Raw genomic sequence first — 17,226 nt, 5'->3', positions numbered from 1 at the left:
GCTTATCTGAAAACTGAATTCAGCAATATTCTTGTTATCCATATTCCTCTCTATAATCAAATAACTAGGCGGTCCTATGTTTTGTTTGGCTTCTTTCATTTTTACAATTAGTAAACTATAAAAATTCTTAGCTTAGTGTGGTGGTATCCTTCTCTTATACCGGTTCCCAGGAGGCTGAGGCAGGAGAAATGCCAAGTTGAAGTCTAGCTTAGTCTACATAAGAAGCAAGAAAAAATACTTTTGGAACTTTACTAATCAAGTGGAAGTGTCCCTCAGACCATTTATCTTATTCTATGCTGGAAACATAAGCTTTTTTATTTTTTGATACCGAAGACTCCGCACTAGAGCCTGAGGCTTTTCAGGGGACTCAACCTATTCAACGTACTGTTTACCAATTTTCTTTGTCCTTTAGTTGTCTTCTCCCAAGCTAGTTTTTCAGTCCTTCCCATTCTTGCTGCTCCCCAAAGCAGACAGAGGATCATTTCATTTTTGTTATAATGAGGAACTAAAAGAGAATAAAGACACGTTACTAAGTCAAAATTTATTAAATCTTGAATCCCAGTTTAGCTTCTGTTTTGATTTTTTCGGGGGGGGGGGAGGGGTGTTGGTCCCTGAGCTTTTGGGATCAAGGCTGGCCCTCTACCACTTGAGCCACAGCTACTCTTCTGGCTTTTTGGGTGCTTAATTGGAGATATGACTCTTACAGACTTTTCTTGTCCAGGGTTGGCTTTCAACTGTGATCCTCAGATCTCAGGCGTCAGACTCCCCCACCCACCACCACCATCCCCAGCATTCATAGGAAGGTGAAAATGAGATGGCAGCTTTTATCCACTCCCTCCCTCCATGGAAGTCAGCAAATGAAAGCTGGGTCATCCTTCTCAGGACATATAAGAACCACAAGCATTTCTCGAATCTTCTGTTTCACTGGATCCTTTCTCCTGAACTTCCCTTTGGGGCTTATTCTCACACCTTGAAATAAAGTTGTTGTTTTTTTTTAAATTACTATTTAGTTTTAATTATACCATGGAGATGAGGCAGTTTATAAGAACAGAAAGAAAACATAAACTCGATCTGGAAAAATACAGATAAATCATGAATAATATACTAGAAACAAACGCAGCAGTGGTACTCACTAGACACTATGTTGAAAATGAACTATACAACTTGTAGGTGGGGATGGGAGGGAGCAAGAGAAGGAGTAACATTGTCCAAAAAGCAATATACTCATTACCTAACTTATGAAACTAACCCCTCTGTAAATCACCTTTGAAGAACAAAAGAAATTTTCTAAATGAGTAAACAGTTAGAATATGGGCAGAAAGACCATTGAGTCCTAGTAAATTATTGCAAATGAATCAATTTTAACCTGAATTTTCTCACAACTAGAAAGTGAGGACAGTCAATTAATCTTTGTATTAGAAAAGGGCAAACTGATTTGTCAATGCTGTAAAGCTGTTCCAGAAATAACATCTTCTGTAAAATGTATCATTTGGACAGTGATGTATTTTTCTTCAACATATTCACAAAAAAGGAAATAGCAGACCTCGTTATGCAGTCTCTTGATTTTTAAAAATTAGGATGAAGCCCAGTGCTGGTGGCTTATGCCTGTAATCCTAGCTACTCAGAAGGCTAAGATCTGGGGATTGTAGCTCAAAACCAGACTGGGCAGGAAAATCCATGAGATTTCTCTCTAGTAAACTATCCACCCCCCCAACCCCCGCCCAAAAAATGAAGCTGTGGCTCAAGTGGCAGAGCATTAGATCTGACCACAAAAAGTTCAAGGACAGTTCCCAGGCTCTGAGTTTAAGTCCCAGGAAAGGCACACACACACACACACACACACACACACACACACACACACACACACAAAATTAGGATAAGTGTCCCAAATTGCATGGCCCCAAAACCTAAAATTTTTAAAAGTTGAAATGAGGGTGATAAATCTGGCTAAAACTATTTGTCACACCCAACTTTATTACTACAAACATCAAAATGAGGTCCCAACATTTTCAATGTCTTAGTGGGATACTTAGGTGGAGGCAATTTTCTAGACACAGGGGCTATTGCTGTATCATACACAAATTTTTCTTGTTGCAGTGATGGAACTACAGATCCCCAAGATCTGAGTTCCAAACCCTTGCACTTTGTAACCAATTGCAAGTGCAGTACCTAACACCCAAAGTGATCTCTCTCTATATTTACTGAATTAAACAGCACTGATACAAAGAAAATCTAGATTAGGAAAATACAGAAACCTAGTACAACTTTTAACTATGATGCTGGGTACTTCCAGTAATGGAGAAAGAAAAAACTCAGAATATGAAATGTGTTTCAGAGCACTAAAACCTCGCAGAGTTCTAATTCATCTTTCCATTCCAAGATCTGGTCTTATCATGGTATTTCCTATGCTTCAGAACTGGCCCATTTCACAAAGCCAAGAAGATCTGCACTGACTAAACACAGAACCTAATTAAAACATTAAAAACATGACATTTAAATGACCTGGGCAAGTGACACTATGAGTTGGGGAAAATCAAGGAAAACTCCTATATACCTTCCTAATAGTTAATTTGTTTTGATGAAAAGAATCAAAAAGTACTTGATTTTTGAAAATCCTCAGAAGTATTTCACATATGGTTCCCTAATAAAGTCTAAGCACAAGTTAAACTTCAATTAAGAACTGAGATGAGGGGCTGGGGATATGGCCTAGTGGCAAGAGTGCTTGCCTTGTGTACATGAGGCCCTGGGTTCAATTCCCCAGCACCACATATACAGAAAATGGCCAGAAGTGGCGCTGTGGCTCAAGTGGCAGAGTGCTAGCCATGAGTAAAAAAGAAGCCAGGGACAGTGCTCAGGCCCCGAGTCCAAGCCCCAGGACTGGCCAAAAAAAAAAAAAAAAAAAAAAAAACCTGAAATGACTTATCATACATAGAACATAATCAAAATGTCCTCCAAGCCCAACACGCTGCCAGTTCTACTTGTTCTTTCCCTTCCCTTATTCTCTATTATACAGACTGCATCCTAGTGCTGTTTCTACTTCTGCTGCCTTTGATAGTGTGTGGGATTGTTTTTCATCACACTTCATACTCAGGCATATTTCCTTCTGCTTTCAAAAAAAATGATCCCTCACATCCTGTGCTCTGAACCCGCCACTGACTTCCGTGTGTGTATGCGTGCGTGCGTGTATATATTCTGAACCATGTTCCTCAGATCTCAGCCTCCTGAGTAGAAAGTATAACAGGTAAGAGCCATACTGCTTCAATTTGGTTCTTTTGGGGGTGAGAACTACCAAGCCAGAGCATTATTCTGTTGTTACCACCTCCTCACACATCCATCTCTCTGTTTTCACCTCATTTTCAAAGAAATTTGTGTCATTGGCTTACTAGTTCCTGTTGGGGATTCATCTTGGCCTTAAGGGGGTGAAGGGCGAGAAGAGCGCTCCAGAGACACCGCCCTTCCCCCAGCCCTGGGGCAGTGTGGAAGTGAGCCACACCTATCTCCTTCTGGGTCCGGAACCAGAAGGGGTAGCTTTGAGACCATCCCCCACCTTGCGCCAGGGAGCATATAGGGTGGTACTATGGGAAGTGACGTTAGCCCATGAGGGAGGTCCTTGGGAGCTGCTCTTGGATGGACAAGCTCGCCAGCCTATCGCAGCTCATGCTCAATCCCTGTCATCACTACTATATTACTGTGAGCCCCTCCCGAATAAACCGGATTGCTCTCCAAAGCGTCTCTGAGATCCGTCTGCGCCTGGCTTCCTTGGTGGGTAAGGAGGGAGGAAAAAGGGATCTCGTTCGGTCATGTGCACCTTAGGCTAGCCCATATCCCTCGCTCCACCTTGGCCACCTGCTGGTCAGGTGCCCAGGGGAGAGGGTGGAAAGGGGAGCACTGATAAGGGAGTAAGCTTAGCATCCCCGCACCAGGGGAGGTAAATCTAGCCCAGCAAGTACCTTCATCAGGTCCCTCAAAGAGTCTAAAGAGAGTTAAGTTGCAGACCAAAAACCAATAAGGGTCTCAGTGGGAACTTCTTTAGACCATTTACCATCAATACATAGAATAACCAAAAAGTACATTCTTTTAGGCAACAGGATTTGAGGTTAAAAGAAAGTTAACATATTCTACCAACTTAGAAGGCTAAGGGTTTCCTTCCTCTTATTATTTCTGATTTGTCTATTACCACTGTAATTTTAGAAAAGCATTTAATAGAAAATAAAGCATTTAAATTGTTAAGCCAACACTTTCTATTCTGTAATACCAAAGGTTTTTGTTTTGTTTTTCAGTCCTGGAGGTTGAACTCAGGGCCTGGGCACTATCCCTGAGTTTCTTTTTTTTTTTTTTTTTTTGGCCAGTCCTGGGCCTTGGACTCAGGGCCTGAGCACTGTCCCTGGCTTCTTCCCGCTCAAGGCTACCACTCTGCCACTTGAGCCACAGCGCCGCTTCTGGCCGTTTTCTGTATATGTGGTGCTGGGGAATCGAACCTAGGGCCTCGTGTATCCGAGGCAGGCACTCTTGCCACTAGGCTATATCCCCAGCCCCCTGAGTTTCTTTTGCTCAAGGCTAGTACTCTTATCACTTGAGCCACCACAGCTTTTTCTGTCTATGTGGTACTGAGGAATCGAACCCAGGGCTTAATGAATGCTAGGCAAGCACTCTACCCTGAGCCACATTTCCAGCCCCTACAAAAGGTTTTAAGAATATGATTTTTGGGGGGCTGGGAAGATGGCCTAGTGGCAAGAGTGCTTGCCTCCTACACATGAAGCTCTCGGTTTGATTCCCCAGCACCACATATGTGGAAAACGGCCAGAAGGGGCGCTGTGGCTCAGGTGGCAGAGTGCTAGCCTTAAGCGGGAAGAAGCCAGGGACAGTGCTCAGGCCCTGAGTCCAAGGCCCAGGAAGGACGGCCAAAAAAAAAAAAAAAAAATATATATATATATATATACACACACACACACACACACACACGATTTTGTGTGTGTGTGTCCCTCAACTGTGCCACTTTTGGCTTTTTCTGAGTAGTTTATTGGTGATAAAAAGAGTCTCACAGACTTTCCTGCCAGGTCTGGCTTCAAACTGCGATCCTCAGATCTCAGCTTCCTGATTAGCTAAAATTATAGGCATGAGATACCAATGTCTGGCTATGATAAAATGTCTTAATAGCAGACTTTTAAGAACAAAGAATATTCTTATAACTACTATTTTAGTTCTTGCTACCCCCTAAAATGAATATATAGAACATTTGAAACATGAAAACCAGAAACAAACTTTTATCAAAATACAGTAAAACTCTGAAGAAAAAAAGTCAAATTTCTTTTGTATAGAATTGGTTAAAAGAGGGGCTGGGGATATAGCCTAGTGGCAAGAGTGCCTGCCTCGGATACACGAGGCCCTAGGTTCGATTCCCCAGCACCACATATACAGAAAACGGCCAGAAGTGGCGCTGTGGCTCAAGTGGCAGAGTGCTAGCCTTGAGCGGGAAGAAGCCAGGGACAGTGCTCAGGCCCAGGACTGGCCAAAAAAAAAAAAAAAAAAAAAAAAAAAAGAATTGGTTAAAAGAACCCATTGCTTAAAAGAAAAACCATACTAAGTTGACAAAAACAGAGGTTAAAAAGTAGTTGAGGCTCTGGATCCTTTTGTATATTTTAACATTAGGTGCAAGTATTTAGGGAATTTGCATGCTTTTCTGGCATGGAAGTATATGTGAGGTAGAGTGGAATAAAGGCAGGTGGAGAGAATTGTGACTAATGAAAGGAAAACAAAATTCTGAAGTGGGCAACTCAGTTCATTTCTGCAGTCTCAGCGTATACCACCACATTCTTCATGCACATGCAGCCTTCCTGGGACCACACCAAGCATCCGTAGAGTCGATATAACACTTTTTCTTTAGATCACCCCAGAGAACATTTGTGCATTTGTGTAAATGGGGTTTTACCTACAACTGCAAAGGCTCAGATTTAGTTAGCAACTTTTTTGTGTCAGATATTCAGAAATCTTCTATGGACTGATATTTAATCCATTAATCCTCAGGAGTTAGATATTACCATCATCATCTTTTCTACAGATGAGAGATTAAATTATTCACTCCAACTTTTATCTGAGTTCTCCAATCCAGATTCAAAACCCAGACTTCAGGTTGTACTTTTGTTTTTGTGCCAGTCAGGGAGGGAGGGGGGCTTAAATTCAGGGCCTGGGTGCTATTCCTTAGCTTTTTTTTGCTCAAGGCTAGAGGTCTACAACTTGAGCCATAGCTCTACTTTTGACTTGTTGGTGGTTAACTAGTGATAACAGTCTCATGTCCAGACTGGCTTCCAGCCTCAGTCCTCAGATCTCAACCTCCTGAGTACCTATAATTACAGGCATGAGACACCAGTGCCCCATGATGATAAAATGTCTTAACAGCAGAGTAATATCCCTATTACTGTAGTATTATTTTAATTCTTGTTATCCCCTAAAATGAATATATAGAACATATGAACTGTGAAAAACAGAGTAAGATGAAAAAAATCATGTTTTGAAAGAACACAACCGGTTCATTGGTAACCTATTTAAAGTATTGTGTCTTATAATGAACAGAAAATTTGTCATTTAACACCACTAAAGAATGAGGTATATGAATATTTTAATCACAGACTTTTACTATATGCAATTAACTGTATTTCACAACTAGCATCTTACAAAAGACAGAACCATTGTGTCTGTAAAAAGTACTGCAATTAAACAGAAAATCACAATATCACGAGAAACCACCAAATACCACAACTGTCAGGGTCTACAGTTTTATTTTTCCTTCAAATGTTATCACGATGCTTTTTATGTGATATTTTGTATCCAAGATATATTGTTAAATTGATTTACATTTCAAATGTTTCCTATATGTGGATATCAAGCAAATGGAGGAAGCACAAGACCCTTGGAGAGTTTAAGAAGTACTGTGTGGTTTCCAACTTGGATTTCTAAATACAACATAACACATTTTATATTTAGTTGTAAACAAAAATGCAAAATCTGTAGTCATAAAAATATTTTATTGGTAATTGTACATAATGGTGAGTGGGGCTGTAATATCTTTTTATTTCTGGGTATTGATAAATGCATAAATTGGCAGTTGTGACTGAGAATAGAGTATTATGATTTTCACAGAACTGTTATATTTCATTAGAGGCCAATTAAACTGACAAGATTAGTTATTTCCAAGCTCTGTGCAACAGTTCCCATTTTTGTATTAGATTCATAACTCTATGACCCTGGATAAGTTTGAAACAAGGAAACAGTGATAAAACTATCATTAAGTTAAAGCTTTTCCAAAATTGCAGCTTTTAAAATATGGCAAGTTTCTTTTCTATTTTGCCAAATGCTTATAATTACTTGAATTTTAATGTTTTATATAATACAGAAAATACCAGTGTTCAATGACAACAGCACTAAACCTGAATTATAAAACTAAATAATCAAAGCTTTATTGTTTACTAGTCTGCTAGTAAACATGACAACAGATGTTTTGAAAAATAAGCAAACACAAAAACAAAATCACAAAAAATGGATAAAACCAGAAACATAATTCAGAAACAATAATTTAGCAAAATGTGTCAAAATATTGGCAAATGTTCATAGAAATGCTTTATTTAATAACAACCTTCCTATTTATTAACCACACCAAGTACCAGCAGGTGTCTTTAAGAGGATAACCATTAAGAAAATTCTGTTGCAGTAATAGTTGATTAAGTTGATCTTTGACTTGTGTACATATAACTATTTGTTTCACAATTCTCAAATAATACATATTTAGGCAGCTTGCACTATGTAATAAAAAATTTAAACTCGTTACATGCCGATAGAGAATTCAAGAATTATGTGTTAGAATTCACTAAACTAAAAGTGAAAATAGACTTACCAATAACACTGCATAATGAATAATTCAACCACATTTTCATGGCACTTGACTGCAGAGACCAAAATGTTAAATTGGGAAATGCTTGGTCAGTAGAGATTGCAATAAACTCTTAACAAATTCTTACCAATGTATATATTATGTAAAACTCAAGTTATGGATTGTGCACAACTCCGTTTGTCATGAAAATGTGGTGCTTCTTGGCATATTCTTGTGTATCTGCATGGTAGGACAGAAGTGACTAAGAAACCCGAGAAAATAATCTTTAATGCGACTCTCCGTTCACTGACGAGGCTTCTCCTCTTGGGGAGGATGATCTGGACATTGCCCTCTCTGTGTTGTCAGAGCTGGAGCCGCTCTGACTGTGCTGGTCTGCAGAAGCAGCACTGGATGCAGGCGGCGACTTTGTTTTCTCCTTAAAGTCTGTAATAATGACTGTCAGATCTCCAACTGTAACTTCCAAGTGTTGAGCACTACTCCGATCCACATTTTTTAATCTTGGCCTAAACACAAAACATGATGAATTTTTAAACTACCTTTCCCTTCTACCAAATTATCTAAACAATGCTAAAACAATATGTTAGGGAAAAGTAACAAAATGAACATGCTTATATTTAAAGGAATTTCTGTATAAGCCACAAAAATACTGTTACATATTTCAAATTATTGACATGAATTAAAACATCCATTAACAAATCTTCATTGTGACAAACAAATAAATGGAAGAAGCCAGGAAGTAATGGTTTCTTAATTATGCTTTAATCTATTCTACCATTTTGGTTGATCAAGGTCCCAAGCAAATATCAGCTCAATATTTTGAATACCATTTCCCTAGATTTCAAGTAGCTTTTTAAAAAATCTGTGCCCATTCTGGAGCTTAAACTATGAGCTTCTATGCTCTAATACTATGAGCCACAAGGACCATTTCTGGATTCTTAATTTGGATCTAAGAGTATTGCAGGGCTGGGAGTATGGCCTAGTGGCAAGAGTGCTTGCCTAGTATTCATGAAGCCCTGGGTTTTAATTCATCAGCACCACATAAACAGAAAAGGCCAGAAGTGGCGCTGTGGCTCAAGTGGTAGAGTGCTAGCCTTGAGCAAAAAGAAGTCAGGGACAGTGCTCAGGCCCTGAGTCCACCAAGCTCCAGGACTGGCTTTTATCTGTGACTTCTGGTTTGACTACCAATATTATCTTTCAAACTCAGGAAAAAAAGAAAACAACAAAAAAGACCCATTTACATGATACTTCGTAATAAAGGACATGAAATATTTTATTTTCACCTGTGTATATGAGTATCACAGACTTTTCCTCCTCAGGCTGGCTTTGAACTATGATCCCCTGATCTCAGCCTCCTGAGTAGCTAGGATTATAGGCATTAGCCACCCATATCTGGCTCAAGTTGCTCTTTTTTGTTAAGAAGAAAAAAGAACACCATGTCTTTAAAAAACTTAGTGGAAAGAAAAAACAGTCTCGAGCCTGGGAATATGGCCTAATGGCAGGAGTGCTTGCCTCATATACATGAAGCCCTGGGTTCAAATCCTCAGCACCACATATATAGAAAATGGCCAGAAGTGGCTCTGTGGCTCAAGTGGCAGAGTGCTAGCCTTGAGCAACAAGAAGCCAGGGACAGTGCTCAGACCCTGAGTCCAAGCTCCAGGACTGGCTTTTATCTGTGACTTCTGGTTTGACTACCAATGTTATCTTTCAAACTTAGGAGAAAAAAAAAGAAAATAACAACAACAAAAAAAACATTTGCATGATACTTCATAATAAAGGACATGACATATTTTATTTTCACCTGTGTATATGAGTATGTCAATGTAAAAAAAGAAGACTAAATGGTTAATTTGATTATTTCAAAGATACCAGAAAAACACTCTTTACCTGGTTTTCTTATGACTGTTCTTTTTGCTAGTTGTTTCCTTTTCACTTTTTTCTTTTTCTACTTTCTCTTTTTTCTCTTTCTTTGATTGTGTAGGGGGCACAAACTGCTGGGTAACCTGCTGTGCCACCAACTGGGAGACAGGCCGAGGTTTCCTGTGTGCATTTTAAAAAGAAAGGTTTTTAATTATAACATGAAAATATATTTTCATCAAAGAATATCTCATGTTGTACGAACAGGTATGTACTATGGAAGGCTTCCAAGTATAAAATTCTTTCTATCTATTATGTAAATAGTTGTCTTTCCTGTTAAAAAAAAACAGAACTGTAATGAATTAAATTTTATAGCATAAGTTGTAAGGTCAAACCATTAGAATATAACTGTATAAACATACAGCAGATATTATTTATACTGTATATCAAAGAAAATAGGGAGGCACACATTATTAAGTAAAAATGAAATTTAAAGGTTAAACTTTAAAAAGTTTACATATAAGTAGTATTTTGGTATGTTGGTGCCCATATTGGGCCCAGAGTGTTGCATCTGCAAAGCATGAGCTCCACCACTAGGCTACACCCCAGCCTCTGAAACACAATTTAAATTTCCTTTCTCCTTCAGAGGAGAAATCTACGTATCTGTGACAGCAGCTATTTGTTATGTCCTTTAATTTTCATTATTCGTTTAATAAATGCTGAGTGTTGATTTCTGACTCGTTATTATTCAAAACCCTTGAAAACTCCTTCTGCCTCCAGCCACAACCTCACCATGCATTTCTGACATTGGAGATCTACTCAATGCTTTAAGCTTTACCTGCTTACTCATCTATTTCAAAAGTTTTTATTAAGAACCCACTGCAGGCTGGGGATATGGCCTAGTGGCAAGAGAGCTTGCCTCGTATACATGAGGCCCTGGGTTCGATTCCCCAGCACCACATATACAGAAAACGGCCAGAAGTGGCGCTGTGGCTCAAGTGTTAGAGTGCTAGCCTTGAGCAAAAGAAAGCCAGGGACAGTGCTCAGGCCCTGAGTCCAAGCCCCAGGACTGGCCAAAAAAAAAAAAAAAGAACCCACTGCAGAACTTCCACAAGCCCATGGTTTGGAATATGGCCCAGCTTCACCCTACTGCCCAGGCTTAAGGACCACTCCAGAATTGGGCAATTGAACTGAGGTCAAGATTCAGAGTAAAAAGTCTCTACCTTATTAAGAGGCAAACAAATTTAAGGAAGAAATGAGGAAGAGTAAGATAAAAAAATAAAATGGCTACCTATAAGCAACAGTAACTTCACTGCCTAGAATATCCTTATCCTATTTTGAATAGCACAGGCTTTTTTGTTTTTATAATCTTTTGGAGTTTTGTTGTTATTGTTGTTCTTCTACTACAGGATGAAATAGAAAATAATGAGAAAATGTTGCGTAACTGAGCATGCACAGCTGCAAGGCTGGAAGGAAATAGGATGTCAAACAATTTTAGGAGATGGATCATGAATTCTGTTTACAGCCTACATAGTATCAAGCCCTGGAAGAATATCCAGGACAAGTAATTATTACTATCCAAATTATTTAATTTTTAAAAGACTGATGGAAGAATCAGGGCTAGAGATCTAGATTGATTAAGTCATACAAATATAATCTATATTCTAAGTATGGTAATTAGTGACTAGACTTGTTAAGGTTATGAAGATAATAAAGGATTAAGAAAATGGTTCTCAAATTTAAAGTATATCAGGATCTCTTGGATTAGTTCAGTTTGCCAAACCCTACCTCCAATTTCTTACTCAAATGGCTTTGGGATAAAACCCAAGAAAGGGGCTGGGAATATGGCCTAGTGGCAAGAGTGCTTGCCTCGTATGCATGAAGCCCTGGGTCCGATTCCTCAACACCACATATATAGAAAATGGCCAGAAGGCCAGTCGCGGTGGTGTGTGTCTGTAATCCCAGCTACTCGGAAGGCTGAGCCCCGAGGATCGCTTGAGTCCAGGAGTTGGAACACCAGGTTGCCTAAGGAGGGGTGAACCGGCCCAGGTCGGAAACAGAGCAGGTCAAAACTTCCGTGCTGGGCTGGGCATATGGCCTAGTGGCAATTATACATGAAGGCCTGGGTCCAATTCCCCAGCACCACATATACAGAAAATGGCCAGAAGTGGCACTGTGGTTCAAGTAGCCTACTGCTAGCCTTGAGCAAAAAGAAGCCAGGGACAATGCTCAGGTCCAAGCTCCAGGACTGGCAAAAAAAGAAAAAAAAAAAACAAACAAAAAAACAGAAAAAACTCCCGTGCTGATCAGAAAATGGCCAGAAGTAGCACTGTGGCTCAAGTGGCAGAGTGCTAGCCTTGAGCAAAAAGAAGCCAGGGACAGGGCTCAGGCCCTGAGTTCAAGGCACAGGACTGGCAAAAAACAAAAAACATCAACAAAAAAAAAACCAAGAAAGTCTATTTCTGCCTAGTTTCAAGTTATGCTTCTATCTCTGATTAAGAGACCACATTGCAAAGAAGCCTGAAGAAGTTCAATATATTTATGAATCTTGGTACTACCACTGCACCATCAAGTTTGAACTATAGGGCAGAGACAAGGGGGTGGGGAGAGAAGAAAATAATAATGAAAAGTTAAGAGAATGATTTGCCCTTAAGTGGTAGGTCACAGAAAAAAAAAATTAGACTTGAATTTTACAAAGTGTTGACATCAATCTTAAGCACAAATGTGCTATAGGCAAGGGACCTGTTAAAGCTACTTTAACAGTTCTTTATAGGAAGTCTGTTAAAGCTACTTTACCAGACCACACAGAATTTTTTCTTTTAAGTTAAGCACTTAAAATGAAAAAAGCAGTGGTAGAGCTAAGACAGACTGAAGAAATAGAATCAGAGGGGCTGGAGATATGACTTAGTGGCAAGAGTGCTTGCCTCGTATACATGAAGCCCTGGGTTCAATTCCCCAGCACTACGTATACAGAAAACGGCCAGAAGTGGCGCTGTGGCTCAAGTGGCAGAGTGGTAGCCTTGAGCGGGAAGAAGCCAGGGACAGTGCTCAGGCCCTGAGTCCAAGGCCCAGGACTGGCAAAAATAAAACAGAAACAGAAGTAGAATCAGAAACATGGTGAGGAGCTAGGGATATGGCCTAGTGGCAAGAGTGCTTGCCTTGTATACATGAGGTCCTGGGTTCAATTCCCCAGCACCACATATACAGAAAACGGCCAGAAGTGGCGCTGTGGCTCAAGTGGCAGAGTGCTAGCCTTGAGCAAAAAGAAGCCAGGGACAGTGCTTAGGCCCTGAGTCCAAGCCCCAGGACTGGCCAAAAAAACCAACAAAAACAGAACAACAACAACAAAAAAAAAACAGAAACATGGTGAATGACTCAGAGTCCTCCTCACTTCTCAACTAACATCTCCCCAGACTCCCCAGCACTGTCACCTGCTTCTTTTTGCTCAAGGCTATCACTCTACCACTTGAGCCACAGCGCCACTTCTGGCTTTTCCTGTTTGTGTGGTGCTGAGGAGTCAAACCCAGGCCTTCATGTATACTAGGTAAGCACTCTACTGCTAAGCCACATTCCCAGCCCTAACACACATTTCTTAAGCAAAACATAAGAGATTCCTTTCCCTCTTGTCTAACATTCTGTGAACAAGTATTGTGGTCTGTATGTGTCCCCGCCCCAAATTCTTATGTTGAAATCTAATTACCAATGAAACAGATTCTGAAAATGGGGAAGAAACCACACAAAAACTAGACTAGATAAGGTAAATTTTGGGAAAAGCTTTTATCTTTTGGTGGAACAAAGACTGAACATCAGGATCTTGCAAGTACTGTACCATTTGAGCCAGGTCTCACTCCTTTTGCTTTTAGTTTTTCAGATGGGCTCATATACTTGCATAAGGCCCATCTTGGACAGAGATCTTCCTGCCTCTGTCACCCTAAGCAGCTGGGATTATGGTACTATACAACCATGCCAGGTCTGTTTCTGATACAGGGTCTTATTAAATGCTGCCTAGGCTAATCTGAAATCTAGATCTTCCTAGCTGGGATTAAAAGCATGTGCTATAGTGTGCATGCAAAAAGTATGTTGAAAACAGGGGAACAGTTATATATAGAGATGAAATAACTTGTTTTTAACCATTACTAGACCAAGAAAAACAGCTATCACAAGGATCTTCAATTTTTAAACACTTTTAAGTCATTTCATGAATAATCTACAGAAGAAATAAAACTACAAAAGAATGTTATTAAGATTATAAAATGGGCTAGGAATATGGCCTAGTGGCAAGAAAGCTTGCCTCATATAAATGAAACCCTGGGTTCGATTCCCCAGCACCACATCTATAGGAAACAGCCAGAAGTGGCGCTGTGGCTCAAGTGGCAAAGTGCTAGCCTTGAGCAAAAGGAAGCCAGGGACAGTGCTTAGGCCCTGATTTCAAGGCCCAGGACTGGCAAAAAAAAAAAAAAAAAAAAAAAAGATTATAAAATATATGACCTAATTTTTTATTCTGTGATAAAGGTCTATCACTGTCCCTTAGTAACTGAACAGGACTAATTCAAGCACATGGTTTACCCACTACTTGAAGGCTATCAAGTCCCTTATATAAAATGTCACAGTATTTGCATAAAACCTGTGCAATTCCTTTTCGTATACTTTAAATCATCTCTAGATTACTTATAGCATATGATCACATATCAATGCTTTGTAAATAGTTGTTACAGTATATTGCTTAGGGAATAATGATAAAAGAGAAGGTCTGTACGTGGTCAGAATAGAGGCAATTTTCATCTCAAAGACTGACCATTTGGTTGGTTTAACCCATGGATGCACAACCCCTAAATATAAAGGTGGACTCTATATATTTAAAGTGGACAGTATGCTGGGGACAAACCTAGTGATCAAGCATATTCTAAGCACATGCTTTACCAGTGAGCTACACTTCAGCCCTAAAACTGCTTTAGAAAAAAAGTAATGCCTCAACAGCACCTATGTCTACTCCTAAGAACATATCTTTCTTAAAAAGGATGAATCCTGGGCTGGGAATGTGGCTTAGCGGTAGAGTGCTTGCCTAGCATGCATGAAGCCCGGGGTTGGATTCCTCAGTACCACATATTCAGAAAAAAGCAGAAGTGGTTCAAGAGGTAGAGCAAAAAGAAGCCAGGGACAGTGCTCTCAGGCCCTAAGTCCCAAGTCCCAGGACTGGCAAAAAATAAAAAATAAAAAGGGGGGAGGGGGGAATGAATAAAAAAACACTTGTACCTAGCTTAGCTGCATGTCTATAATTCAAGCTACTGAGACAGAGATCAGAAGGAATGCAGTTTGAGACCATATTGGGTAAAAGTTAGTGAGACCTTCATCTCAGTCAGTAAGCTGGGTAAGGTAGCCTGCATCTGCAAATCTATGTGTGATTTTACCTTAAGGGGAGGCTCAGGTGTGATCTGGAAGCTCTGGGGCTCTGTCCTGGCAGGGAATCCTTCTACTCAGGTCATAATCTACCATAGCCTCTCTGTCCCCCTAGTAGCTCTGAGCAATGAGAGCTCATTCAAGGAGCTGACCAAAAGTTGTTGGATCTAGGTGCCACAGGACACAACATGAGGGCCAATTTTCGGCCTCCTTCCTACTATGGTACAGATGTGTTGAACGTGAATACTTCATTCCACTGAGACAGTTTTGGAGGGCTGCCTGGAGGAAGTGGACTTTGGAGGAGTTAATGAGACAGCTTGGGAAGCTGCATCACATCTACTCTGCGCCCATTGTGTTCAGCTTGTACAAGCCCTCCTTTGTTCTGCGTGGGGAGAAACACTGGCTAAAGGGATGAATACTGGCAGTGTTGGCCCAGCTTGAAGTGCAACCCAGCAGTTTCCCTATCACCAGCCCACCATGTCAAGCAATAAAATTGTGGCTTGTGTGACTCTAAAAAAAAGGAGGCTTAGGTAGGAATATTTGTAGTCAGGCACCCAGATCAAAACTGTGAGACTCTATCCAAAATATTATTAAAGCAGTAAGAAGGAGGCCCTGAGTTTAATCTCCAGAATTGTAGGGGGGAAAAAAAGTAGTAACTTTATTTCTCACACATCACAAAACACTTTACTTTGAAAGCCTTTTTAATGCTTTCAAGAAAGAACAGCCGGGCTGGGAATATGGCCTAGTGGCAAGAGTGCTTGCCTCGTATACATGAGGCCCTGGGTTCGATTCCTCAGCACCACATATACAGAAAATGGCCAGAAGTGGCACTGTGGCTCAAGTGGCAGACTGCTAGCCTTGAGCAAAAAAGAAGCCAGGGACAGTGCTCAGGCCCTGAGTTTACGGCCTAGGACTGGCAAAAAAAAAAAAAAAAAAAAAAAAAAGAACAGCCATTTTTTAAATTTCAGAATTATGAATGTTTTCATTTTTAGATGAGGCATAGATACCTACCTTCAGCACCTATCCATTTAACGTTATCAACATTTTTACATTGATATAGAAAATAAATATAATCATATGTTCATACAGAAAAGCAAGATGGTCCACATTTTGTTGCAAACTATTCCATGATAAAATCTTTTCTGTTCATGAAACACAGCCTGCCAGGCATTACCGCTATTACCACCCCCAATACATGGACACACCATCCTTTTTTAAAAAGAAAAATATAGCTGGGCACCAGTGGCTCATGCCTGTAACCCTAGCTCCTGAACCAAGGCTGAGATCTGAGGATCATGGTCTGATGTAGGCCTGGGGAGGAAAACCCATGAGATTCTTATCTACAATAAACTGCCCCCGGGCTGGGAATATGGCCTAGTGGTAAAGTGCTCACCTCATATACATGAAGCCCTGGGTTTGATTCCTCAGCACCACATATATAGAAAAAAGCCAGAAGTGGCACTGTGGCTCAAGAGGTAGAGTGCTAGCCTTGAGCAAAAAGAAGCCAGGGACAGTGCTCAGGCCCTGAGTCCATGCCCCAGGACTGGCAACAAAAACAAAACAAATAAATAAACTATCCCCAAAAAGCTAGAAGTGGAGCTGTGGCTCAAGTAGTAGAGTCCTAGTATTGAGCAAATGAAAAGCTCAGATATAGTGTCCAGGCACTGAGTTCAAACCCCAGGACTGGTACAAAAAAAAAAAAAATACAGCCAAGTGCTAGTGGCTCACAACTACAATCCTAGCTATTCAGGAAGCTGAGATCTGAGGATCTCTGAGATCTAAGAATCAAGGTTCAAAGCTAGCCCAGTCAGGAAAGTCAGTGAGACCCTTATCTCCAGTTACCAATCCAAAAGCCAGAAGTGGAGCTATGGCTTAAGTAGCACAACACTAGCTGTGAGCAAAAATGCCCAGGGACATCACTCAGGACCTGAGCTTAAGCTTCAGGATAGCCACACATGGGAGTGGGGGGGTCGGGGGTCAGGCTAGAGATAGTACAAGGGTACAGTGCTTTACTAGCATTCACAGGGCCTGAGTCCATCCCTCCTGCATGCATGCAAAATTCCAGCTGAGGTAATACTTTAAGTGGTAGA

The 17,226-nt window shown here is 40.4% G+C and overlaps 1 protein-coding gene across 2 annotated transcripts in view; it reads right to left on the bottom strand.

The window, feature by feature from the left end:
• Positions 1 to 7,003: 7,003 nt before the first annotated feature.
• Yaf2 (YY1 associated factor 2) overlaps positions 7,004 to 17,226 on the bottom strand; it is an 80,293-nt gene continuing 70,070 nt past the window's right edge. For both annotated transcript variants that reach the window (XM_048366224.1, XM_048366231.1), the window contains 2 exons: positions 9,770 to 9,922; positions 7,004 to 8,388 (listed from right to left, as the gene is read on the bottom strand). In XM_048366224.1, coding sequence (XP_048222181.1) covers positions 8,151 to 8,388; positions 9,770 to 9,922 — 391 coding nt within the window. In that variant the 3' untranslated portion in view covers positions 7,004 to 8,150. The remainder of the gene's footprint in view (positions 8,389 to 9,769; positions 9,923 to 17,226) is intronic.

The sequence above is a fragment of the Perognathus longimembris genome, chromosome 1, assembly GCF_023159225.1.
Source record: "Perognathus longimembris pacificus isolate PPM17 chromosome 1, ASM2315922v1, whole genome shotgun sequence".
Classification (NCBI taxonomy): domain Eukaryota; kingdom Metazoa; phylum Chordata; class Mammalia; order Rodentia; family Heteromyidae; genus Perognathus; species Perognathus longimembris.
This window is presented reverse-complemented; position numbering and strand designations above follow the sequence as displayed.